This window comes from Pagrus major, chromosome 11, assembly GCF_040436345.1.
Source record: "Pagrus major chromosome 11, Pma_NU_1.0".
Taxonomy (NCBI): Eukaryota; Metazoa; Chordata; class Actinopteri; order Spariformes; family Sparidae; genus Pagrus; species Pagrus major.
The window spans coordinates 24698398-24726348 of NC_133225.1; the positions used below are offsets into that span (position 1 = coordinate 24698398).

General features: G+C 39.2%; 2 protein-coding genes across 2 annotated transcripts; one reads left to right on the forward strand and one right to left on the reverse strand.

The window, feature by feature from the left end:
- Positions 1–6825: 6825 nt before the first annotated feature.
- Positions 6826–10475, forward strand: LOC141005455 (angiopoietin-related protein 4-like). The gene is made up of 7 exons (XM_073477317.1): positions 6826–7361; positions 7645–7755; positions 8082–8163; positions 8687–8800; positions 9332–9427; positions 9512–9796; positions 9968–10475. Exons 1-7 carry the CDS (start codon positions 6885–6887, stop codon positions 10147–10149), a joined length of 1347 nt encoding a protein of 448 aa, XP_073333418.1. The 5' UTR covers positions 6826–6884; the 3' UTR covers positions 10150–10475.
- A 2319-nt stretch (positions 10476–12794) lies between these two features.
- Positions 12795–27951, reverse strand: LOC141005454 (dipeptidyl peptidase 9-like). Its single transcript, XM_073477316.1, has 21 exons — positions 27803–27951; positions 24797–24887; positions 24366–24610; positions 22137–22249; positions 21586–21759; positions 20800–20968; positions 20612–20722; positions 20204–20332; positions 19600–19661; positions 19407–19507; positions 19106–19283; positions 18865–19024; positions 18503–18582; positions 18079–18249; positions 17792–17927; positions 17031–17176; positions 16441–16587; positions 16198–16350; positions 15507–15649; positions 15124–15235; positions 12795–13994 (listed from the first exon to the last, which is right to left on the reverse strand). The coding sequence occupies exons 2-21, from the start codon at positions 24850–24852 to the stop codon at positions 13902–13904; spliced, it is 2679 nt and encodes an 892-aa protein (XP_073333417.1). The 5' UTR covers positions 24853–24887; positions 27803–27951; the 3' UTR covers positions 12795–13901.

Genomic DNA, 27951 nt, shown 5'->3' on the forward strand with positions numbered 1-27951 from the left:
GAAGATTGACTGACTTTTGGGTACTCATTTCGCGGGGGTTGTGATGCTCAACTGTCAATGCATGGCGCTCTTCCTGGGGGCATGGCGACGTGTCTTCGTATGATCGTTTTCCAAACTCTTGGCAAGAACACAAATAAGTGAAATTCCAAAAATATCAAACTATTTCTTTAATCCACATTAATTGTTAATGCCAACGCTGAGGTAATGTGGAAGCGTAGAAAGAATTCTACTCGGTGTATTTATCGCCTTACAACATCAGTCAATAAGCTTGATGTTGGCTAAAGTCTCTGTTTCACTACCTTGAGGTTTTCTGTTAATGGCTTTATTGTGTTTAAGTGAACAGACTGTGTCATTTGAAGTAACTGATACAAAAATCCCAACTAAATCTTAAAATAATTTCTGACTCCAAATGCAGCACTTCTGGATGTTTTTGTCACTTGGGGTTCAGTCTCCCAGCGAGTTGCCCTCCAGCTGTGCATGTCTGATCCTAAACAGAGTCCAGAGGTATTTTCTGCCCGAGAGGCTGATGCAACATACCAGACACGTGACAACACCCTCACCTTTCACACACTAACCCACTGATGCCTGAAAACACAGTCTCCCCCCACCAGCAACTCCCCGCCCTTCTGTGGAAGCTCATGTACTGTACATGTGCAGACCTGATGGACATCATGTTTTGCTGTTATCTACCCTCGAGCTCCACAAACAAATCAGGGAAATGTTTGAGGATGCGTAGAAGATGAAAACTTAATCTGAAGTTTAGGGACAGTGCTCTCATTTTATCATTTATCTGCCTGTCAGTGTCATCCACCACTCTCAAATCACAGATACAGAGATGGATGGGTAAAACTTATCCTAAAAAACATGCAGGGAGATGACGGCACTCAGCATCTACAACTGAACTTTGCCACACTGACATGTTAAAATTAAGGCTAATTTGAACTGGAGTGTATTAGGTCAAAGTTTTAGTATGCGAAGGGAAGTTTAAAGGTCCATAAACAGCAGCATTGCTTTCTTTAAGGCTTTCATCTCATATTTAGCCCAAGTGTGACCGACCTCAACAGCATAAAAATCCTTCCATTCCTTAATTTCCTGTCTATTAAAAAGGATGGTCCAGTGTTTAAGTTTGATTTTCAAATGTTTTAATTGATCAAGTGAATGCAGCTACAAACTTTTAAGTCTAGCGATGGCAAATATTTCATACCAAAAAGATTTTTTATGGTGGAGCATCACTTTAAACCTGTGTTAAGTGATTTTTTTGGGCGACTTATGTGAAGTATAACGAGCTGTGAACACACTGACATATAATCAATCACCTTATAAAGTGGATATGGTTAACTTGTTAGCAAACAGTTACTTATTTAAACATAAAACAGTTAAAGCGCAACATTATCTTGAATTTGGAGTTGTGTTTCTGGCTACCTGGTGAATGCAAGTCCAATATTTACTCTCTTAAAGATCTCTTTTTGATCTCCACAAACTCCTGAGGAAAAAAATAAGGCTCTTCAGCTGCTAAATGTTCTGTTCTGTTCACCAGCTAGTAGCTAATTCAGATTGATAGAGTCGGTTTTCTGAGCTTTTTCTCTGAAAGCAGCTGCCTACGGTGGCCGAAAACACTGTGAGAGCTTTAAGAGTAAAATATTAAGTTGTGGGTCTGACAGCATCAACACATCAACATACATCACAGTTTGTGTAGTTGGAGCTTTAAGAAACCAAAAATCATCAACATCAGTGTTTCAGTGAATGGATTTCTTCGATGAACACTGAACATGACCTCACCTGAACGTACCATTACATGGGATTTACTATGTCCACTGGATGTGGACAGTAAAAGTTTGGTTAGTGTAGGAAATATCAAGCCTTGTTTGTAGAAATGTAATTTGGAACTTATTCTCTTGATGTTTCTCGGTCGGTAACGCTGGTGACAGCCATGATTGTTAAAAAGTCGCCATGATAAAATGTTGGTAGTTAAAGTTTCTGCAAACAAGTGATATGTTCAGATTTGTGCATGTCATAGCGAGAGGTGGAGGGGATGGTGGGGAAGTTTCAGGTGAGAAAGCTGCCAAGCCAGTGACCACAGTTCCAGACTGTGTTTCAATATTAGTAAGGGTGACACCACTGGCAAGTTTTTAAGGAGACCTCGGGAAAATTTCCAGCCGCAATTGTGTCGACAAAAACAGATGTTTTTGACTCAAGGTCAGAACATCTTCAGCCATTTTTATAGCAACCAAAACAGGTAACATGAGCCAAAACATGATCTTTTCCTAACCTTAAACAAGTTTTGTGTCTGAATCTAACCAGAGCAGAACAGGACAGTGTTGTCAAAACATAAAATAGAAAAATTGAACCTAAAGAAAAGCTGCAACATAAAGAAATGTAAAGTTTCAACATATCGATGGTTTGCAGAAACGCACATTGCCAACATTTATTCTGGTGACTGTGTTGCTAAGCCAAATCTGCCACCTATAAATGATCTGAGCAAATACCACTTAATTATGATCCTTCAGTGTAAAAATGTTTCTGAACTGAAATTAGAGTGAAACCAGCATGAGAGGAGATGATGATGTGCAATGCAATTGTAGCTCTTGGCTCTTTTTAGCTGAAAGGTATTGCTTATGAGCTGCAGTCTTTATTTGGAGACTTGACAGTATTTTTGCAGCATTAACAAAAGTAAAACATCAACGCAACGACTGATTATCACTTAAAAGAGTCACATAAATCAAAGAAAATAAGGATGTGGAAGTTTTGTTTTGGTTTGGGCTCATAATTTGCTGGCAGCTGTCAATAAACTCTTGAATCAAAGCGCCCTCATTTTCTGAACTGGTTTCAGAACATCCTGACTCTGAAGATTTAGTTACAAGATTTTGTGATGACCACCACAAATATAAATGAGAGATTTTAACACAAACACTCCGATCTTCCGGTTTCTGAACCCCTGAATGTTTATTCTAACTTGCAGGAAAGCAGCTGTTATTGTAACCCGGCCGAGGCGTGAACATAGGAGCTGCCAAGTCCAAACACAACCTCGTCTACAAGTCGAACACTTTGTCCCGATGCAGCTGAGTAACGTGGAAAATGCCCCGTCCAGCTGATTCTGGAGACAGCAGCATTACTCACAATGCTCGGCCTCACGTCAGCTGGGAGCAGGAGGATCGAGGATACGTGCAGAACAGCAGCCTGCAGAAACGTGCACTGAATCACGAGGGATCAGGATCCATCATGTGCAGTAGAGTGTCATTGTATTTTAAACGTCATGTTTCAGGGCTGTCTGAACTTTGACAGAAAATAATGTCGTAACAGTAGCTACATGTCCTGAAGCTATATTTAGAACACAAATAAGGTATCCTGGTTCATATTTGTCAATGTTTGTCTTAGTTTTATCTCAATGCACTTTGTAACTGTGCAAAATGTCATGCAAATATACGATATAGTTTCTCTTTGACTGGTTTCATTTTGAGCCACTATGTTTTATCTTTTTTACAAATTAAACAAATTTGGTTGTTTTAAAACGCCTCCAAGCCATCAACTCTCGAATTTCTCGCTTTTTTAGTCTGTGTGCTGAGTGAGAGTGCAGAAAATTAATGACTGCAGAGGGATTATATGTTTCTTTCAGTTTTAGTTTTTAAATGGAGCCATTGTTGTTTGGTCTTACAGCAGTGTGATACTCAGTGACTACAGTCAAACTTTAACCACTCTGACATTTTACCTTTTGTTGACATTTTATTGTTTCTTAGCTCTGCTGGCCTCGTGGCTCTGTCCTCGACTTTGGTCCAGGCTGAAATATCCCAATAAATATCGGATGGATTGCTGTGAAATTTGGTACAACCATTCATGGTTCACAGAGGACAAATACTACTAACATTTGACATTCACATTTGTACCTGTCATACTTACTATATTGACATTTCTACAATGAGTACCTTATCACGTTCACATTACTTGTTTATAAACTGACTTGATTTCGGGAGGTGGAGCGGATGGTGGGGGAGTGAGTTACAGGTGAGAAGGCTGCCAAGCCAGTGACCGCAGTTTGACATTACTGGGTATTTTTAAGGACACCTGGGGACAATTTCCAGCTGTGTTTGTAGCGACCAAAACAAGTATTTTAGGCCAAAACATGATCTTTTCCTCAACTTAACCAAGTAGTTTTTGTGCCCAAACCTAACCAGAGCATAAGCACAGCACTGTCACAACATGAAATAGAAAACTGAACGCAAAGAAACGTAAAGTTGCAACAAATGCTGAAACATAGATTGCCAACATTTATTCTGGTGACTGGGTTGTTGGTGATCCGCTGATTTTTCAACTAGCACCAACCACGAGGCCGAGATGAGCAAATGTTGACATGATAACACACTAAACTAAGATAGTGAACATGGTGAACGTTATATCTTAATATTAGCATGTTAGCATGTTGACTTAAGCATTCATCTTATAGCACAGCTGTGCCTAAGCACAAGATTTTTTATACACAAGATTGGGGTTGCAACTTACAATTATTGTTACTATCAACTAAATCTATCAAGTACTGGAGGAATAAACAACCAGAGTCACATCAGATTCTGCTCTGATCCAGAGCTCAGACGTTACTTTTTAACTTTAGGGATTAAAGAGTTGATTTAGCTACACTCCTGTTTATCAACCTGGCTGCACATCTGCAAGTTTAGTCTCATTCACCAAGTGTCCTGTCGAGGAATTAGTGAAAGGGGACCAAATGAAACGCACAGTTACCTTCAGTAAACTTGTGGATTTCTCAAGGTTTGAACATTGTTGGAAACATTTAGGACAACAACAAGGTAACAAAAGGTCTTTGAGGTCGTTTTAGTCATGTTAATGCAGAATTCTTATATATTACATCTATAAATTGCTTGTTTTTATCCAAAACCCCAAAATATTCAGTCAACTATCACTAGACAAAGAAAAGCAGTAAATTCTCACAATTTAGAAACTAGAAATGAGTAATTTGGGGCTTTCTTTGCTGAAAAGTATCCTTATCCTAGTCATGTGTTTCCCTTTTCTGAGTAAAGTGCTTTGCCACAATGTCCTGCATGTGTGTGTCTGACTGTTTGGCATCTGCACCTCATCAGTACACCACGTGCCTTGTGTCTGGGTGTGTGCATGCGTGTGTGATTGTTGGATTTTGTTGTCAGGAATGAGTGTGTAAAAGGCCTGAGGGGTGAACTTTCCCCTACTTCTCACACTGACTCCTCCATCTTTGAATTTTTTTCCAGCATTCCTGATTCATGCTGAAGACACACAGCAAGTGGAGGCTTCACCCACTGAGATGAACAACACAATTCAGCTGTCTGGGTTTTATTTGTGGAGGACAAAGATACTAAATCTGACAACCGGGGCCATTATTTGAAGGTGTACCATGCTAAATACGCACAAAACACAGATTTGTTTTACTAATCTTTCAAGCAAAATTCTCAAACATTTACTGGTTCCAGGTTCACTAATGTGAAAATTCACAGATTTTCTAGGTCTTAATTTGTAGTAAACTCTAAATCTTGAGGGTTTTGGACTGTTGGAAAGAAAAAAGAAGACTTAATTCTAAATGTATAATTAAAGAAACTAATCAGCAGGTTAATTGATAATGAAAATACGCTTAGTTTTTCAATTCTACATAGCAAATATATGGAGCAGAGCTTGATAAAAGATGGATGTTTAAATTTTTTCACCAACAAAAAACTACAAACTGTCACTGGACAAATTTCTGACACAGACTTGTAAAGTTCTTCAAGTGACAAAAAATAAAACAGAAACCATTTCACATCCCTGCATCAGCGCACTGCAAAACAGAAACAGAAAGTCAATCAGGTTTATTACATCAATTGACAGTTTATCACTCTACTTTTCCATTCACATTATTAATTCGTAAGCGTTTTCATCATTTCCATTTTTGTCAGTTATTTTTTGTTACTTTCACCCTTGAGGAACACATTCTTTAAATGATAAAACATTGCATCAAATCGGCTTTAAATTAATCAAATCACTTAATTTTTCATTTCACATTTCTTTTTGGCCCTCTATTTTTAACATTTCATTTTTGTAACTTCGCCCCTCATACTTTGTAACTATTTATACATTTTACATGCATTAATCACTTTTTTATGTGAGCAGATTGTAACATGATGTGAAAAATGAGACCTTCCCCGTCTCTCTCGGTTGCCTATACAAGCCTGTGGATGATTTTAGCAGAGAGCAACAGTAGCTAACATTAGTTTAGAAATGGAGTCTGCTCACACAAAGTAACGACTGGTTTCCAACACAAGTAGGCTGTGATAAGTGTTAAAATAACTGGAAAATTCTGTTTTTTAGATTAAATTACTTGAGTTCAGACTTGCTATTGCACAGTAATAAATGAAACACACTGAATATCAGCAAATAGTTCTTAAAATAAAGGCCAAGGAACAAGAAGATATCACAAATTTAGTTGGAAAATTACTTAATACTAGTGGAACATGCTTATGCTGTAACTTGAAACTTTAATGAAAAAAATGATATCTGGCTTCACCCTATCTTATTGATTTTACTCAATTCAAGAAAATCCAGACTAACTGAGGCATAAAAGACACAATCACTGTCAGAAACATGTGAATCAGTTGTAAAACAAGAGCACAGTACTTGTTGCAGCGAGTGTTTAATCAGTAATTCAGAGCATTGATTGCATCATGGTACAAGTCCTCAGGAGGGAGATCTCTATGAAAGACTTTCCACACCCCCGACCTCTCTTCATCTCCACCTCCAAGCTCTGACAGCCAATCAGAGCCGCCCTCTGCTGCAGCACTGAGCTATAAAAACCCTCACAATGCCATTCAGCTGCAGACAACAGAGACAGAGAGAGACATCAGATCCAGCTTTCAAACTGAAACACACTCAAGATGAAGATGCCACAACTCATCATCCTCCTGCTGACCATCCTGGTGCACGCAGCAGCCGGTTTCCCCACAGACAGGAGAGCTCTGCCGGGCCGGGACAAGCACGCCTCCTGGGACGACGTGAACGTGGTGGCTCACGGCCTTCTGCAGCTGGGCCAGGGTCTGAAGGAGCACGTGGACAGGACCAAAGCCCAGATGAGAGACATCAACACCAAACTGAAAGCCTTCAACGGCACGGTGGCCGACCTGGAGAGGAGGCAGCAGGAGCAAGACGAGGCTCTGAAGACGAGGAGCAAAGAGGTGGAGGAGAGGGAGAGGCTGGTGGCAGAGCTGGCGGAGGAGGTGAGGGTGAAGGCGGAGGAGGTGAAGAGGCAGAGCGAGGACGTCCAGACCAGGGTGAAGAGGCTGGAGGAGAAGGTGGATGAGGTGCCAGTTGTGGACAGCAACATAAGTGATCACTCAGGAGTCTCTTTTATCCAGGTGAGAGAAAAATACCTCTTTTATGTTGTCTTTTCACTTAAATATTAGTTCTCTGTCATCATGTTAAGATTAAACAATGAGATAATTAATAATTTCAAACACACAGATCAGTAAATGATATAAAAAAGTGTCCACGTCCATCAGAGATTATTTAAACTTTTAGAAAGATGATCTGGAGGCAAAAAAAATAAATCAAAACTAGAAAATTGCAGTTTTCTAAAACCAAATATGACAAAAAACAACTATTTTCCCGAAAGTAATATTGTTTTCTTTCTGTTTCCAGAGACTGCTGCTGACACAGAACAGACGCATCGATCAGCTGGTGGAGAAAATCAAGCAGCAACAAGACAAACTGGAAAAGCAGAGTCTGCACCTGCAAACACTGCAGAGCAAGGTGAGCCACGCCGCATTTAATATTAGTCACAGGACACCTCACACGACTCAGCCCACGTTTACCAGTAGAAGAACCAGCTGGAGGTGAAAGAGAGAAAATCTGAGAGCTACAGTCAACCAAATTACTGCCATCATGAGAAAAAAAATCTTCAAATATAAGACACAATATCCTTTCTAGGATATCGTGTCTTATTCTAACTGTAGTGTGATATTTTGACTAGAAATTAGACAAATACACCGGCAAAGATTTTGAGTTTTTGCAGCTTTAACAGGATACATTTTCTGTTAGGTGACAAAAGTGATAATCTTATTTTCTTGACCCACCAGGTTGGACACAAGAGAGTCAAATCACACAGACGGAGAGACGAAGAGACGGTGCTGAGAGGAGAGGCGGAGCACAGCATAACAGGTGAGAAAACAAAGTGTTTGAAAAAATATGTTTAAAAGTGATGGAAGATGGACATTGCACAAAAAAGAGAGAGATTTGACCTCAACTGTTGAACCTTATCTCAGGAGCAAGTAAACTTCCTCTTTTTATGATCATAAGTAAAGAAAAACATCTCCTCTAATCATTTTTTTAACGTATTTTGAGGTGGAAAATGATTCCCTGACAGCGTGCACGTCGACAGACATGATTAAATAAGAAAGTTGTGAAAACGAGTTCACCTTTGCACCTGAATTTATAATACTTGACTCGCTGGCAGAGCAGCTCACACAGTCCAAAGATCAGCTGTTAAAACACACCTACTGTTCTGTACTGAACTGTACGTTTGTATGACACACTAAGCTTTGCTCTTTGATCACAAGTAAGGTAATGAATCATACTTGAAACCGACTGTTCGGCTCTGCTGTTTCAGTCTGAACAAAAAAAATGAATAAAGAATACTCAGTGACCCTGTTACTGAATTTTCTGTGTTCTGGTTTCTCCTCAGGTTTGGCCCGAGACTGTCACGATCTGTTTGAACAAGGGCAGCGAGCCAGCGGCGTCTACACGATCCAACCAGAGGGCTCGCAGCCCTTCAACGTCCTCTGTGAAATGACTTCAGGTGAGTCGAACAGGCTTACATCACCGATCTCAGAGCAAAGTCTCCACTCTGGTGTTCAGTATCCACCCTTGTGTGGCGTCAGTAAAAACACACAGGGCTACAATTAAAGTTTATTCTCGTTACCAATTAATCCGCTGATTATTTTCATGATTAATCGATTGTTTAGTCGACAAAATGTCAAAAATATTGTGGAAAGGGCTCATCACAGTCTTCCAGAGTCTTTAGTTTGTTTCTTTAACCAACCAACAGTCCAGAATCCAGAAACTTGACTGAAAGTATCAAAATAGTTGGCGATTATTTTTCGAGGGAGCAATTAATCGTTGCAGCTCTAGCTAAGAGGAGAACATTTAAAGGATAGCACTTAAAGTTTACTTAAAGGATATCAGCTCTGCCCTAAAAAATCCAAGAATCTCACATTTTTCCATTTCAGTAGACAAAGAGAAAGTTTTCCAATATAGCATCAATAAAAGAAAACTTGTGAGGTGTTTTAAGCCTCTTTAGCTCAACTGTTTCCCTCTGCTCTCTCTGCAGAAGGTGGCTGGACCGTCATCCAGAAACGTCTCGATGGATCCCAGAACTTCAACCAGCTGTGGGAGAGCTACAAAAGAGGCTTCGGCAGCCTGAACGGTGAGAACGAGCAAAAAGCTGAAAAAGTTCTTTAAAAATCTGCATCACTAGACCTCAAAATTAATGATTGTTCTCGTCCTTCAGGTGAGTTCTGGTTGGGCTTGGAGAACATCCACTCCCTCTCGCAACAAGGCCAGTACGTCCTGCAGGTGGAGCTCTCTGATTGGGCGGGACAGCAGCAGCAGGCAGCTCGTTATCACTTCCAGCTTGAGGGAGAGCAGAAGAAGTTCAGTCTCCACCTGGAGGAGGAGGCTTCATCTGGCAGTCAGGAGGAAATAATGTCGACCGCAGCGTCTGGTCTTCCTTTTTCCACGGCTGACAGAGACAACGACCTCGCTGCAGACGTCAACTGTGCTGAGCTGCTCTCAGGTGAGACAGCTTCACTGTCCCTGGTCGTTTGTAGATTCTTATAAAGAAATAAAGAAAAAAAATCCTCAAAACAACAAAAAAACAAAACCTTAAACCTCAACACCAGCAAACAAACATGTGAAAAGTAAAGGTCAGTGCATTGTTTTATGAAAATCCCCTCTTCTGTTGCAGGTGGTTGGTGGTTCAGCAGCTGTGGTGACTTGAACCTCAACGGCAGATATCCCAGAAGGCCGAGCGTGCTCAGACCGCAGCAGTCCAGAAGACGAGGGATGTTTTGGACGTCCTCAAAAGGACAAAACGTCTCTTTGAAGACAACTCTGCTGAAGATCAAACCCGCCACAATAAAACAATAAGCAGATCAGTCTCAAACGGGACCAAAGACGACATTATGCGCTTAAATGTCGACAAAAGACTGATTTCATTCCAATCTGCACATTAATGATCTCCTGATCAGTCACCATATTTCTATGCTATGCTATATGATAACTCATGTTTCAGTCATATTGATCGCTGTAAGTTTATTCCCTTTATAAGGGTTTCACTTCTTAACCTTATTTTGTAATACAGGCCGTATGTGTTTTAAATACTTTGATAATGTTGTGTTTTATTGTCAACATTTAAACACTTTTTATTTCATTTTTTATGAAGTAGATGGAAATAAAGTTTTTAAAAGGTTGAATGAATCCTGGCTCTTTGTTCATGCTCGAAGGTGCAACAGTGCACAAACACAACACATACAACAAAAACCATAAAGAAACAGATTTTTCTACTTTAAGAAAATAAAATCTATTTAATTATTATTTGTAGTAATTTTAAAGTTTGTTTTCATCAACATGTACAGTATCTGTATATATCATGTTTATATCATTATCCTGGATATGAATAAGTGCGTAAATAATAATAATTATTATTAATATTCTATAAAATGTTGACAACTTAATAGCCACATTGTTTAAAAAGACAAGATCAGAAAATAACTGTTTTAGGCCTGAAGGGGGCCTGAAAAGAGGACTCCTTTCACAAATGTTAAATGATTATGAGTCTCAAAATAAATCACAAATTGTTTACTTTATGTAATACTTTATCTTTCAAGCTAATTTTCTCTGACTGGAGAATCATTTGTCCCAAAATACTACGATAAAAAAATCTCTCCTAAAACATCTGGCAATGTGAACTAACATCTCACATCCTACATCACTGCTGTTGAGTCAATAAATAGAAAAGTTATTTGAAAAGTAATTTGTGTTATCAGTGATTGCTGCCCCTGAGCTGACTGGCTACATATTTATGAAGGTATAGGGTTGCTATGGGAAACTTTATAATCAATCAGATTTTCAACGAATGCCCCTCAGCGGCTTCCAACATGTTCTCCTCACGTGCTTTAATTTTGTTTTAACACATCCTGAGTTTTTGAAGGGTTGACCACGGTTTGTTTGGAGCTACTGCTCCCTGCTGGAGAAAGTGGTATTAAAAATACAGATGTGTCTGCTTTTTTCTGGATTAAAACGTCACAAGAAATATATGAAGGGGATAAAACTCTTAAGTCTTACATTCACAACTTAAAACATTCTCACTGCTCATTCTTGCTAACTTGCTTCCACCTGTAACTTTACACCACATGAATAACAGCTGTATTTAGAGAATTCATCATTTTTTGTTTGTTGTGAATCTTCTGCAGTTCAGATTTTAAAGCTCTTTAAGGTAAATGTATATTTTTGGGTGAATAAAACTAACTTGACTTTTGTTATGTCTATGTTGAGAGAAGCTGTCCTCGTGAGCCCCCTGAAGCTCGTCTCACTCCTCCTGACAAAACATCTGCATTTTGTTTCTCAATCTTATGGAAACCCTGAGAGGAAAGTGAGGAATCCATTTTCAAATTTATTCTATTTGTGACAACAGGTGGGATTTTTTTTCTCCAGATTTTTCCAGTATTATTTTTCTTGGTTTTATTTTCTTTTTTTAATTTGTGACAGTTCAATCGATCAATCTTTATTTGTATAGCGCCGATTCACAACTACGGTCATCTCATGAAACTATCCAAATTGAGCAGGTCGGGACCATACTCCTTGATTAATTCATTTACAGAGACCCAACATTTCCCTTGTGAGCAAGCACAGCAAAAATAGCTGTTTAACAGTTTTGTGTGAAACTATGGAGTCCCATAAGGGACATGGGGGAGGAGAAAAAAAAGTATGGGAGGGAAATACAAACTTTTGTCTTCTCTCTCTCAAAATGTTAGCATTTTCTTGCAAAACTTTGTTTTCTGTATTTGTTGTTTTCTCATAAATAAGGGTAATTGGTGTAAATAAGAGCTCTGGGCTGCATCAGTGAGAAAACAAGCAAATACAGAAAACAAAGTTTTGCGAGAGACTGCATCCTACCATGTTTTTTCGTCTCCTATGTCCCCTAAAGGACCCCATACTAAACAGATGAAAAAATAAATCTTCCAAAAATAAAAATGGATCACAGGAAAAAATCCTCTCACGTGCCTTTCAGGGCATCCGTAGAATATGTCGTTTTCATTGAGGTTGCTTAAATCGGCTCATAACCTAACTTTATAAAAAAAAAAAGGCCCAATCACCAGAATAAATGTTGGCAAAGCAGGCCTACTCCAGACTACAGATATGCTGAAACTTTACATTTCTTTAGCTTCAATTTTCTATTTTATGTTAACGCTGTGCTCATCCTCAGATTAGATTTAACCACAAAAAACAACTTGGTCAGGGTTAGAAAAAGAACGTATTTTGGCTTAAAATACCAGTTTTTGTCGCAACAAACATGGCTGGAGATGTGCAGAAGCCTCCTTTGAAATGTTGAAAGCAGTCTCCATCTGCTTTCACAAATATCAATATGGTACATATTCTATGACACATACAAATGTGATGGATCAGTGGGTCGCAGAAACGCCAACATTTTTTTCTGGCGACTGGGCTGGTTAGTTTATTTAAAAAATTACATCTAAACTGCTTTTTAAAAATAATTCATTTGGTAACAAGACTTTGAAAAAGATTGTTCACTTCCGTTTATTTCTTCAATATCTGAGAATACATTTCACCATGTACAGGTCATGATACAGATGGTCATCAGACAAACATGTAACAAGGCATTTTACTGTTGTAGGTCCTCAGACAGATTCCCTGATATTCACTATATGAGCAGGCACTCTTAAACTCTTACAAGGCACCTCAGACCGCCAACAGTTGTGTCAAACATCATCTTATTGGTCAGTTTGTTGGCACCAAGGCAAACATGTAATATGTGCAAAAGTCCTCAGCAGCAGAAGAAAAAGAAGCTCCCCAGAAAATTAAAGCAAGCGAGTGAAACAGCAACAGGTCGCTACATATTTCCACCATTTATGAATGCATAAGAATCATAAAAATATTTTTTTTCAATACACATAAAATGTGGTATGTGACTTTTTTTTTTCTTGTAGATAGAAGTGTGACACACCACATAAAGTTATCTATGACAGCACGAGAGCACAAGTGTACAACAAAGGGGGTTAAGAGCTTTCTCGTCTGCTCTCATAGAGCTTCACTGAGTTCACTCCAGTGTTTATTCACAGACACAGAAACAGAAACAAAACTTTATCAGTCGGGTCCCAGAACAACAAAGTGAGAGTTCAATAAAAACAGGAAATGGCACAACAACAAAAAGAGAAATCTCCTGGGCGCAGCAGGTCCACTTGGGTATTTTTTGCATTGCTGACCTGTGTTAACGGTGCAACGAGCAGCTTTTAAACATCACCATCGTCAAATCATGATTTTGTCTACCATCATCACAATCTCACGATCTCTGCTGTTACAGGCATAAAGAAATCAGCAGATTTCCCTCCACTGCAGAACACAGACTTTGTTCATTGATGGTCTAATTCAGTGATTCTACTTAAGTCTGAATCTTGTGACGATTTATTGATGCCAAAATGCTTTCGCACCTTTAAAACTGACAACAACTCTTGAGGTGTGATAAGGTTTGGCATAGCTTGAGTTTCACACATTATAAAATCAAGTGAAAGAGAAAGAGTTGCAGGTTTAAATAAATGGATGAGGCAGGGAGACGAGGGAAGGAAGCGAGGAAAGGGAAGGTCAGTGTGTAGAAAGGCTTATCAGAGGTTCTGCTGGAGGAAGTGCAGCAGCGTAATCTCGTAATGCTCTCCGGACTCGGGACACCGGATGCTGTGTCGCTCGTTGGGATAAACCTTGAAAAACAGAAAAGCCAAAGAAACACGTTCAATCATGGCAGAATTAGCTGGATTCTACTCTGCCCTCCCTCATTTTTTAATTCCAATCATTTACATTTATCTTTTGATCAAACAATATGATGCATGATGTACGGCTGGTGAGGAGGATTGTTTTCACGGGCAATTATCTTATAGTTTGTACATTTACTTCACTTGATTGGTGGGAAATTATCAAATAAAATTTATAAACTCTTCCAAAGACTGTCTAGCAGAGTTTCTGCAGGTTTTAAAGAGTAAAATCTAAGACTTTTAAGATCATTTTTTAATACCATTCAAGAGCTTTTTCACGTACATACCTAACCCACTGTCTGGAGGTTTCTTATCAGAGCTGCAGGAATTAACATTAGAGACTTTGCTGATGCTCGCAATGTGAATACAGACTCATACTACGTGATGACAGGCCCTCCAAGGTTCCTAATTTAAACATTTTTTGCACAAGGTGCAGCTGTCTTCAAATGTGTTATTATTATAAGTTACTTTTAACAGGCTTCAGTCAAACACCAAATGCGCTGTGCCCGAGCCAGATCTTGTTGAACTTACACATATTAGATGAAAGTAACATTTACATAAATAGAAGTCCATATTTATAGAAGTAGTAGTAGAGAAGCCACATTAGCTGGATCACATTTTATTGGTTCCATGTTTGTTTCCTTTTGTAATTTAGTTACAGCGTGATCAATACAAATATTTCTCAAAAATTAAAAGCAAGACTGAAGTTAAAGCAACGTTAACTTTATAATCCAGTATATTTTTAAGACCTGTCAAAATTGTATTTAAGATATTCAAATTCATTTTAGACTTTCAACTTGAAACTTTTTCAAAGGACTCAGAAACCCTGTCTTGGATTGAAATACTGTAACATAACAGGTCATTTTTGTTTCATACCAATATTAAAATGTGCTTTTTAATGTGCTGTATGATAACACTGATGGTCTCTGGATAAAGTCGTTCTTTATAATGAAAATGCTGCTGGAGCTTAGACCTCTTCAGACTTGCTTTAGTATGAAAAAGATAAACATCCGGACACCGTTTTACATCTTTATGACAGTCTACACTAAAGTGATTATAGACGGGTGAATCCTCTTACCTGCAGGCTGTACGGCTTCCCTGCCCGGATGAGTTGAGACACGAGGAAGTTGGTGTGGAAAAAGTGCACATTCTCATCTAGAAACCCGTGCAGGATGAGCAACCTGTTGGGCCTGCATTTAACAAAAGGATAGAGCTCTTAGTTTCTCTACTCATGTTCACATACAAACACACAGAAACAAATGCAACTGATACTACAGCTGACATCTTTTTCTACCTCCTTCTAATCTGTACCTACAAATTACCTACAATCTGTGTAATTTTGTGAAATTAACTCTAGAAACCAGCCTTGTTGTTAGATGAAAAGAGGTAGATGACAAAAGGTACAGTATAATGTTGCATTACATAGCGGGCGACTGGTGGACATGGCAACAAAGGACTCACTCGTTGGGGAGTTTGTCGACATGCAGCGCGACAGAACAAGCCTCGTATCCCTTCTGGTTTTTCTCAGGCGTGTCTAAGTATCGCTCTGTGTAGCCTGTGTCGTAGGCCATCCACAACGTCACCGGAGCTCCTGCGATAGCAACCTGAAAACACAAACAAATAAAAACAACAGGAAGTCAAACAGAAGCTGGGCTGAATCAACTGGGAGTTGAAACGAACAGAAACATGTGCGTCATGATTACATTTTAAGTTAGGCTATTTTGTTAGCCTTGGTGTAAGCATGTTCCTTTAAAGGTTAGTCCAGTCAAACAAAGTATGTACATGATCTGGTAATCATATAGATTCATTTGCACCACTTAGAAATGCATAAAATGTGTTATTTAAGATTATGCAGGATTAAATCTATTGTTTGGAGCTAGATTTCTTGGGACGTCATAGCACAAGTTATACGGATGCAAAATGCCTGCTGCAATTAATGACTTCAATTATCTTTGCTCAAGCTCAAATGGGCTTTGTTTTAAAAAGGTAGCAGGTAGTCACACCAATTGAGACTGTAACAGTAAGAAAGAGCTGCACAAAATTAACTGTAATAGATAACAACACGGTACAAAAACACCAGAGCTCCCTTCATTTATAATGTAGTTGAAGTGTTGACTAAAGCATTATAAGAGTAAACGTTCATGGTTCTGACCTTGAAGATGTCGGGTTTGTGGATGAGGCCCATAAGAGACAGGAAGCCTCCGTACGACCAGCCATGGATTGCAACACGACTCAGGTCCACGAACTTGTACTTGTCAGCTACGTAGTGCAAACCCTCCACCTGGTCGTCAATCTCCACCTGACCCTGATTGGAGGAGAACAGAGAGGTGAACTCACCTGGCATGGGCACACTTTCACTAACAAATTATGTAACATAATTTATGTTTTAATTTACCATTTTGTCCTTCACAGCTCCTTCAAACTTGAGACCTCGCTGACAGGAGCCCCGCCCATCGATGACCAGCACAACGTAGCCCAGGGACGCCAGTGTGCTCAGCCGTAGGTACTTCACTCCTTTATAAGAGTTATTCACTAACTGGACCTGGACGGAAAGAAAATGTGTTAACAGAAATGTCCTTTAGTCAAATAAAACAAAACCCTGACTGCCGCTTTTCTTCATGATCAGCTAATTGCTCTAAAATCTGCCTTAAATCTAAGCTGATGTATTATTATTATAGATGTAAAGCAGAACATTTTTGGTTTTATAAAAACAGGAGTTGCTTACAAAAAAGAAAAATGAGTAATTAAAAGAAAGTCATTATCTTTTTGCCTCCACTAAGCAAGATAGCGAAAAATCAGCAGCTAGAGCACAGGGTGGTTCATTAAGATTTAGAAGAACTGTAATGCAGACAAGCAAAATCCATATTTTCTGCTTATCACATTCTGCTCAGATGCATTCAGTTGACAAAAAAAAAAAAAAGACAAAAAGACAAATCCTACACTGTTTTAGATGCATCTAGTGTAACAGCGTGGGGAAGAACAAACCTGCGGACCACCATAGACAAAGACGACGGTGGGATGCTTCCTGCCGGGGACGAGGTGCTGTGGTTTGTACAACATGCCATACAGATCGAAACCCGACTTCCCTGTGAAGCTAAAGATCTCTGGAGGACTGGAGTCAAAGGGAAAACCTGGGGGAAAAATATACTGATGTAATAATATAGTAAGAATATACTTTTAGAGACACAAGTCTCAAGTAATTAGATTCAGTTTAATGCCTTCTTCCCACACAGGTTTGTTTTAGGTCGTATGCCTCTATTTTTCTATGCAAGAAAATACATTTATTTATGCCATCGCTAACATGAGAGAAGCTAATTTTTCTCTGCTTTAACATGTTTATGCAGCATCATTGAAAAAAAGACAGGAACAATAATGAATGGGGACAAATGACAGAGGAGGTTGACCTGCCAGGTGTTTATCCAGCATTGTGGAGGTGCTGTATTTTGTCTGAGACTATGAACCAGTAAATTATGCATGCACTCTATATGTTACACAGCTAGCATGCAAACAATGTTAGCTTAATATAGAAATCAAATAAATAAAGAGCTGTCAAGTATAGAGCTGTATGACATTCAGCAATCAGTTGGTTGATTTGTTTATGCTAACTTCATGTGATCTGTTCAAAATCCACGAAGGGTCAATCATGGATATAAGTGTCATCTTAAACAGGTGATAAAGCAAAGCAGAAGAAAGGAAAGTTCACATTTCATCTGTGATAAACAGTTAAATCAGTTTGTTCTTGGTACCAGAAGACTCCATCATGCTCGCCCAGAACTGAGGCTCTTTGTGCAGCGGGTCATCTTCCGAGCTGTTCAGCTTGTAGATGTGAACACAGGGAGCTGTGGTCAAACTGCTGTAATGGCTGACGAACATGTCAAAGGTCTGCGTGGAAGAAAACAAAAAAAAACATGACAGGGTTAAACAACATTTACAACTATTTATATTTCTGCTGATAGCTGTGGAGGAACTGCACAAAAAAACAGCTTCATGTATGTGTGTGTGTGTGTGTGTGTGTGTGTGTGCGTTGCTTTACCTGGCTCACAGAGCAGCTGTGGGAGAAGCCGGGTTTGGTGAGTCGAACGATTTCACCCGGCGAGTCGTAGCTTACTACATAGAGGTGATGCTCCAGAGGAGAGTCTTTGGTTCCCTGGAAGTAAACCTGCTTTGTCGCCTCGTCCACCCAAATCTGAGGACTGGATGAACGCTGAACACCACAAAGCAAGAAAAAAAAAAAAAAAGACTTGTAAAGACACATGCAAGAGATAAAGAATCAATATCTCGTTGTTTTTGTTTTTATATTTATAATTAAGAACCTACAATTTTTTTTACATTATTTTGACGAATCCTTGATAATACACATGTTCTGTATGTGGCCAGCATGCAGCACAACTCAGAGTAACACGAGGTAGCACTGATGAGTGGTTGTGGTGGTTTATTAGTGCTGCTCTGGGCTTTACCTTTGCTCCATGATTGGCCAGCACCTCCCAATCCCCACTGGTTACTGTCACCTCCTCTTTGACTGGACACTTGAAATCATCTGAGAGAGGAGACAAGGTGAGTGGATTAATTGAAAAACGATCAGCACAATAGTTTTGTGTAATTATTCAACTGTGCAATACTCTGTATACTCTGGCGTTAATACTGCATTTATATTCTACATTATTTTTTATTTCGAAATAATCTACATGTAGTTACATATTGTCATACTATGCAGATATTTTTACATACTCTTATTTTTTTCATTTAACATTTTTTTATTTTCTTTCCATGTTTCTTTTTTAAATTGGTACACACTAGCTACGACGGCTGAGCTTGTTACCATTAGAGTGATTGTATCCTTTGGCCCAGTTGTAGCTGCCCCGCTGTAACACCGAGGTGATCTTATACAGGTGACAGAAACCTGTTTTTGATTCATTCACTGTGATGAAGGTGATCTCATCATCTGTGGTTTGGATGAATGGATGGAAGATGTCGTGGACCTGAGAGACAAAGAGACGATCACGACGGGTCTTATCAGCATGAATAACAACAGAACAGAGAGCTGTGGTGTTTGGCCTTACATTGATCCAGATGTCGCTGGTTTCCTGGTAGATGATGAAGGGCTGGACGGTGTCTCCGAGGGCCTCCAGGCTCTCCTGCCTGCTGGCCTTGTCCTTAGGTACCGGAATGAAGAGCTCTGGAGGCAGCAGGACCAACTGGAGGTGCTGCTGCCGTCTGTCCATCATGACCGCCCATGCACTGACACAAACAGAGAGCAAGAGCTGAATGTGTTTTGGGTTTTGAAGCATCTGGAGTTTTTCAAAAATTTAAAGGCTATTTTAAAATCACAGGACTTTTCTACATTTGACAGAAAATACTTACTATTTGCCGTCTTTTGTCCAACCGGCTCTGGTGATATATTCGGCTTCAGGGAACAGGCTGCTGAAAGGAAAAGGCAACTCCTTGTCCTGTGTGCTGACAATCTGATGGAGAAAAACCAGGTTGACATTTGAACATCTCTCTGAGGAACTTTATGGTAAAATAAAAAGTTTTGTGGCACTGAACAAGCACTCACTTTGCCGAGATTGTCTGTCCTTATTTCTGCTATTTTGAGAGTGATATCAGGATTCTTGCTGCCTGGACACAAACAAAACTGAGTTACATACAAAAATATAAACAACACATGAAACCTTTATGATATTAACAGAGGTCTGCATAAACACTGTGAGCCATTACAAATATCTGACTGAGCTTCACAAGAAATATGTAAAGAGTTTCCCTTGGAGCACTCAGGAGCAGGTTATTTTTTTGTGGGTGCAAAAGTGGGTCCTAATTTTGTTTGGTTGCAACAATATAGGTTTCAAAATGTTCATTTTTTTTATTAAGAGGAAGGAAATGAATTCATTTTCATCAGCATTTTTGTCAGCAACACAGAATGTTAATAAAACCTTTGCTTGATTACAAGAAAACAGCCTGCATGTGAAGTGTTGCTTTAATTACAAAAGCACATCAAAACCAGTAGACATCACATCATTCATTATATAAATGATAAACTTTTTTTGTATCTTATGGATATGTTTGTGTTTTTATTTTCCTGGTGAGACCAAAGATAATTTCCCTACATTGGCTGGACGATAAAGTTTATTCAGTTCCAACTTGTTTTCTGTGTTTCTTTGTACCTGCGCGTGGGTATCTGTAGATGTCGGTCTTGCGCTCTTCCAAAGCTGGAGATGGAACATGAATGATCTCCACCTCGGACTCGTCCACCTCCTCGTACAGAATCTGCAGAGTCTTTCCGCCATCCGATTCTGAACCAGAAAGAGAGACCAGTAAAACCAGTCAGAGAAGGAGAACACCACAAGTAGGTAGCAACAAACCACACAGGTAACCTCATTGCTATTATTATGACTGATCCATTTTGTATTTGCTTTAAACCACTTTTTAAAAAGTCTTACATGAATAGATTCTTGTTATTTAAGGGAATGATAATAATCAATCTTCATTTGAAAACTTCTAATATTATGATAATTATTGACAAGCCTTGCTTAGACAACTTTGACAACAATTTATGTCTCTAACTGACTCACCGTCACGAGCAGCAGGTGACCACCAGTATCCTGTGAAGCGGTCAAACTCCTCCTGTGTGACAAAAGTAGCTACACCGGCAGATTTGGTGTCCTCCTTTGGGTTATCAATACCTGAGATTGATAAAGAGAAAGATAAAACACCATTCCAAGGTACCAGTAAGAACAGATGTGACCATCTCGACTCTGACCTTTATGGCAGAAAGTGAGCCTCCTCTCTTCATTCGTCTGAATGCTGGTCACCCAAATGTCGTTGTTGTTGATGAAGCCGATAAAGTTGGGGTCTCCGGGGCATATTTTTGGGTCCATGCGTGTGCCTGAACTCTGGCTCTTAATCTCGAAAGGCTCCATAGGAGAAGTCTGCACAAACACAGAGAGGATGGAGGACATGTTGGGTCACAGCTGCAGCCTCACACTTTAACAATAAGTGAAGACATTAAATACATGAATATCAATTCCAGGGTTTCAGCCAGTGTATTACAATCCAGCAGCCGGCCTGACCCAAGCATCAGGGAAATGTTTCAGAATGTATTTGAGGTGTTTTTTAAACTCAACTATGTGTCATACAGGCAGCACACTCCTTTAAAGAATAATTCAGTGTGTAGGTTGTATTCGATACTTTAGCGAGTGTGCAATACTCAGCATAAAGTTAGCAGTGATCACTGTGAACGTTGCAGCACAGTGTGTGTACAGCTTAGGCTAACTGTCGGTGAATAAATGCTAGAACTCCTCAAGAAACAAGCCCACTTCCTGTGTCTTGGAATAAGCAAGTTATGGATATGTTTGGGATATGCTGGCTGAGAAGCAGAGTGCAGCCAATTTTTAAGTTAAAACGTAACTATTCATATTCTCACTGGGAAACTCAATGGAGGCACAAAAGTGACTTAAAAAAGCCAAAAATCTCAACCTTATCAATACCTGCAGGTGTGCAACAGTCATCTGCAACGAAAGTCTTACTTAACCGTCCTTAAACTCACAATGAAGCTGTTGTTTCCACCATCACGGCAGAAGTACAGACTGCTGTTGGCCTGGAACAGGAAGAGGCCGCTGGGTCGGTGGTAGTCGTAGGAGGTGATGCCAGACACCCCCAAACGTTTCCTCTCTCTCAGCAGCTCCTCCTCCCGGGAGAGGCCCCCATGGTGTGGGCTGGCCTGAGGTCAGGGGTGACAGGAAGACACGCAAGGTGACAATGCTGGCCGAGCGAGGTCAAAGTCAAAGAGAGTTTGTTCAGGGCATGTAAAACAAACAAACGGTAAGAAAACATGTAAACTAAAGAGAGAACCGCCATTTACCAATGAACACAACCTTTTTTCTTCTGTGTCTCCAGCAGGAACAAATTCTGTGTTTATGAAATCAACGCAGTTCAGTCTAACAGTTAGACAGCAGTGAACATCAATCCCATCTTCTGCTTTAATATTTTCTTGTGGCCTAATTAGACTTGAGTAGTTTTATGAAAGGAACGCTTCACCAGGATCAATCTCATCAAATTGTCAGAGACAGAAGGAAGAGGACTAAAAACTCTCCTCACCTGGAAGTGATCCAGCAGCTGTTTCCACGACAAAACCAGCAGAGCATCTTTGCGGATCTTCTTGGGAATGTCTGAGTAGAGTAAAGCATTTTCCCTGCTGGCGTAAGGCATTCCTGTAAGAAAAGCGAGCACAGGACAAGTCAAGCTAACCTGTCATGTTTTCATGAGTTTCCTGATTATTGTTCAGCTGCATGTACCATGAGTAACAACATGCTCAACCTGCTCCGTCATGTGCTACAGTTCTTATTAAAAAAAACTGGTTTTGCTTCTTCCACTTCCTGTTTGATGGTTGAACGCTGGTGCAAAATGGCAGGTTCAGAAAAAAAAAAGGTTTTTTTGTTTGTTTCCGGCACCACTGACACCAAAACCACTTAACACTCCAGTAAATAGCCAGTTTAAAAGTGTTAAGGTGGTTTAAGCTGGATGACTTAAACTGGGGTAGTTATCATGAGATTCAATAAATCAACAACAAATCTATACAATCACAGTATTTGGGGGGAAAAGCTTTAAAGCAAGACTATATAAATTTCACTGAACTGCGATCAGTGTTGTATAAAATACCTAAAAGTTATACTCGAATAGCACTTATGGAAAAGTCTGGCAATAAATGTACTTACATATCAAAAGTACAAGTACAAGTTTATTATACAAATATTTACATGTATGTAAATACTGTATACCAATTAATTTAAAAATGAAATACTATGTGGCAGCATAGCTCCACTGCAATTCAGAAGAGTACTTGATTAAATATACATATATATATATATACATATATACATATATGTTACATTTCACCACTGGCTGTGATTATGGGATCATGGTAAATTCTTTGACGTAGCATAAAAACAGCAGGCATAAAGTCAGTGAACTGATTTAGTAATGTCATTTTTAAAGCGATATCTATCCAAAGTTAGCTAACATTAGCTAACGTGCTACCGGTTATTCTAAACCAAGCGAGGCTGGAACAGTAAAATCCCAGAGTGTGTTTCATTGCTCATGAATTCAACCTTGCGTTTGTAAAGATTGTGTTATTTCTTCTTCAAAAGCTACACAGTATGAAATCAATGCTGTAATGCCAGATACTGCTGCAGGCAACAACTGTTCAAAGGTCTAAACGTTAGAGGAACATCTACACTGGATAAAAATAAGAATAATACTACAAGGTGTTTCTTGTTTATAAGTAAAGAATAAAAACCCACCAGTGAAACCAGTGAAACTGTCCAAAAACAAGTCCCTGAAATGCTGCTTTCTTTGAGACCGATTAGAGCCTGACTGATAGATCAGCTGGATGATATTGGTCTCTCACAGATAAACTGGTATCAGCGAATGTGTTGTCCAATATAATGACTATTTAAGATTGGAATAAAGAAAAAAAAATAGGTAATTTATAATTATTAAATCCTTTGTGAAGTTTTCTATTATTTTATTGTTAAACTGTAAAATATCCTGCTTCCGTTATATATCTTTGTCATAATGTTTGAAAACATTATCACTGAAAAAAGCTGATATATCAATATTGGAAGTTTTGGCTCCTAATATCAGTACTGGTCACACAACTCTAGTTTCAGTTGGGCTCTAGTGATTGTGTCGTAAATTAATGTAATGAGATATTATAAGTAGAAATTATAATAATATACTTGGGAAGATTTTGAGACTTGCACTGTGGAGCCAGCAACAATTGTTGCCGTCCTGACATGACTGTTTGTATAGTCAACATCTGAGCTACCATGGGCACAGATCTTACAGACTAGTGCACATTACATCACTTAGCACAGCTCTGGAAATGATATCACACACCAGAACAAGCTGGTTGAGACACGGCTATGAAGAACAGCAACCATTTAGCATAAATTCTCTGCACTACAGAAAGATGGCAACAGAACAAAATGGTGTTCCTGGTTTAATTTCATGTTTTCTCCAGCACACACTGACTAAATCCACTGCAGCTCTTTGGATATCAAATGAGCTTAAAAACAGTTGCAGGCTGGCAACTCTGACTCACCAGCTGTATCCACAGATTATTCACAGAAGCACGCTGCTGCTCAAAGTGACTGAAAGGGAGCAACTGAATGTGCAGGCCAACGAGATAGCGCCTGCTAAAAGCACCTCATCTGACTCGGGTTTTATTCATTTTTCTACATTTATTGTAGAAAATGACATTATTTGTCACTCAGCTTGTTTTAATTTTGACCCTGAAAATTCCCAGCTGTCAGATCCCGAGCTCACCAAGGTAGTAGATGCGGTGGGAGTGCGGACTGGTCTCATCCTTCTGGATGAAATGGAAGTCGTGTGGCGCCTTGTTGATGACTACGCCTGTGTGCTTGCGGCTGTTGTGGATGATCTTCCGCAGGCCGTCCCATGTATGCTTCTCCACCTGGAACTGAGTGGGATTCACGTCCTCCATCTCCACCACCTCTGTGCTGTCCGAGAGCTCGTCCACCCCCGTCATGCCTGCCAGTGTCTCTGTGACGCTGTGGACAAACAGACTGATCAGCTGCGATGCATCACAATGAAAGTAACACTAACAAACTGACAAATACAGTACGGATGAATAAAAAAAAAATCAATATTCCAGCGCACACCAGGATACCATCCTGGTGTGCACTGAATTCTGAATGCTGATTCTGAAGTCACAGATTCAGTCAGCACACCCATACCTTTCCTTGACGTCTTCTGATTTGTCTTCAATTTTCAGCCTCTTTACTCTGTGCATTAACCGTTCAACAACCCTGCACCAGACCTGACACCCTGTGGGAAACCAGGTAAACACATGAGCACTGGAGAGGTTTAACATGGTTAACATGGCAGCACCTGGTCTAACTAACAATCAAATAATTTTAACAGATACATAAAAACCTAGACCAGCCCTATGCTAAGCTCACATGCTATCAACAGTAAAATTGTTACTGAGGTGACGGCCCCGTTCAGGGCAGACATCTCGGTGCTGCTTCATCGAGGAGCTGCTGCCACACCGCCACACTCCTTCCAGCTGCCTGTTCCTGATATGGAGTCTCACTGAGTGTGACTCAGCTGCATGAAGCTTCAACGTCTGTGTCGTAACTGTGGCAAATGTTACACAGTTACTCCACATTTTAGTGTAGGCTGTTCTGTTGCCTGGGGCCGAAATGAAGAGCAATTTCTACAGAAGTTCATTCCCAGAAAACAGTACAGCAGCTCCCTTCACTGAGGAACAAATCTCATACTTGGAGATTTGACTTCATGAGAGTGAATGATGATACAGGCCAACATGACTAAAACTGAGTCCGAAAGTATTTCTTTTTAAATTCATTCATTCATTTGAGACTGAAGTTCCAGGTCACGTGAGCTCCATCTGCTAATGAACGCTATGAGATGATGTTTAAAAAGTCTCCTAAAATATCTGATGAGTGGACCTTGAGTTTTCTTTTTTATTTCACCAATCAACTGAAGGATCTGTTTGCCTCAGATTTTTAATTAACAGAACTCTATCACTTCATTGTCACTGCATTGAAACGTCACTATTCCTTCGTCTGACTGATGCCCTTTATTTAATTGTACTTCGCTGCCGTCATATTTACTTTCTTTCAGATATATACAATCTTATAAATTATGTTTTGATGCTTCTGAAATAGGGGTAGCCATTTTCTCCCCCTTGGAGGGGAAAATCTGTTGTATTGTTAAGATGTAAAATGGCACAAGGATCGTGAGTTCCTTTAGCTGACTGAGTTCCTGCACAGGGTCATGAAAAATAGTCAATAATTAAGGATCCAACATGTATTTAAAGAAGAACTTTACCTTACAAAAAACCCCAAAATGATCTATATCACCATTTTTCTACTGGGCCAAATCATACCCAACTGTGCGGCAGCTTTGACCAGCCCTGGTCTAAAAGCTGTAACAAAAGGACTTTGGACTAACATTATGCTAAGTGCAACACACATGTGTGCAAACATGATTTCTTAAAATTCACCTTGTATCCTTAGGTTGACCTTTGTACTAGGGCTGGCAATATATTGATATTATATGATTATCATAAAACAAGACTACATGTAGTCCTGGATTTTGAATATCATTACATCATGACATGGAATTAGTGTTGTCCTTTCCTCATTTTAAAGGCTGCATCACAGTAAAGTGATGGAATTTTCTGAACTTATCAGACTGTTATAATACCCCTCTATCCACTTAGTCATTACGTCCATGTTAATGATGAAAATCTTACCGTGTTAATACTTTGAGAAAAAGTACAAATGAGTCATCCCTACAATGTTGTCGTAAACATTAAGGTTGAAGATTTCAAAATATTGAGATATAAACTGTGTTTCATGATATTGCCTTAAAACTACTGACATGGTATTTTAAGGCCATATCACAGAGCCCTACTTTGTACCGTGTAGATGTTGGTCAAATTAAGATAAATAGTTATTATTTATAGTTATAGTTATATTAAGTTATTATTTTTGACATTTCATGGACTAAATGATGATTCAGTACACAATATACTATGAGAATAACTAGTGTGATGCAGAAATAATTGTTCTCAAATATTTTATTAATGAAAAATTTGGATTTCTTTTTGTTTACAATACTGTGGAGATGTTTCTCAGCGAAATAGACTAGATACAGGCTGAACCAGTATTGAAAAATTTCTTGTCATAGACAGACAGACAGACAGATAGATAGATACTTTATTGATCCGGAGGGATTTTTTTTAAATTTAGGCTTATATCGAGTAGTTTATATGAGGCATTAAAAACAGAAACTACCAATCATCAACTATTAGTATTAGTATTAGTATTTGGTAATAAATATTGTGATAATTAATTAGGTGCCCAGTCTGCTTTTGAGGTGATTTCCAAATACCAAGATATATGTTGTGTATCGTGATGAAGCCTAAAAATATTGAGATATTATTTTTGATCAAAGCATAACTGTTACCATTTGTGGGACTAAATTATGATTCAATATACTCTATACTCTACTCATACTATAAGGATATTATCTGAGAATAACTTGTGTGATACAGCAATAATCATTCTCAAATATTTTATTTGCACTACTGTGAAGATTTTTGAAGTGAACAAAGTGATTTATTGTAAGAAACAAATAGTTAAACTGGATACAAGCAGATTAACTATTGAAAAGTCCCTTATTTGCGTCTGTGGTGCTGTTTACTGTCTGTTCTCATTTACAGACTCACTGTACACGAAGTGAAAGTTGGTCTACTGTTGTGTGACTTCAATAACTTCTCCTGAAGCCTTAATTTGTCATATTATATCATGAACATATAAAATAAGTGACCACATTTAAATAAGAAGCTGAGAATACCTCGTTGTGGTATTTTCGACACTATTTTAACACACATCTCTGTCATAATGCTCTGACAGCAAATAGTTTCAGTTTCCTTTTTGACTCATCAGCTCATCGAGCTCAGAAGTCCACAAATGGACCGACAGCTTCACACCAGACAGACAACATCTGGCTAAGACTCTCCTCTCCAAACCTGACCAGCCCTTATTAAATAACAGTGAAATCCCTCTGTGTATACTGCACTTTACCTGGAGCTAGCTGGTTAGCCGCCTATTAGGCAGGAACTAGCGACTCGTTAGCTAACGTACCAAAACTGTACGTTACTTCTCCATAGAAACACATCAACAGTGAACACTCGTTAATTTTTAGCTTACACTTTCTGCCCAGGAGACCTCGAAAGCTTTTCTCCTGTTGGCGAAGAAACGCCTGTGTTGAAAACGACGGTCAGGATCGGAATAAAATGCAGAAGTCAACTACTTTCCAGAGAGCAGGTAGCTTGATGCTAATATGCTAACAACGCGGA

What these genes read in the sequence shown, in the direction of transcription:
- LOC141005455 (XM_073477317.1), top strand. Translation starts at nt 6,885, where the DNA reads ATGAAGATGCCACAACTCATCATCCTCCTGCTGACCATCCTGGTGCAC. An exon ending in TGCAAACACTGCAGAGCAAG is followed by an intron (nt 7,756 to 8,081) that starts GTGAGCCACGCC and finishes TTGACCCACCAG; the next exon opens with GTTGGACACAAGAGAGTCAA. An exon ending in CTGTGCTGAGCTGCTCTCAG is followed by an intron (nt 9,797 to 9,967) that starts GTGAGACAGCTT and finishes CTTCTGTTGCAG; the next exon opens with GTGGTTGGTGGTTCAGCAGC.
- LOC141005454 (XM_073477316.1), bottom strand. Translation starts at nt 24,852, where the DNA reads ATGCACAGAGTAAAGAGGCTGAAAATTGAAGACAAATCAGAAGACGTC. An exon ending in CTACAGATACCCACGCGCAG is followed by an intron (nt 19,662 to 20,203) that starts GTACAAAGAAAC and finishes GTTTGTGTCCAG; the next exon opens with GCAGCAAGAATCCTGATATC. An exon ending in ACAGCTGCTCTGTGAGCCAG is followed by an intron (nt 17,928 to 18,078) that starts GTAAAGCAACGC and finishes TCTTCCACGCAG; the next exon opens with ACCTTTGACATGTTCGTCAG.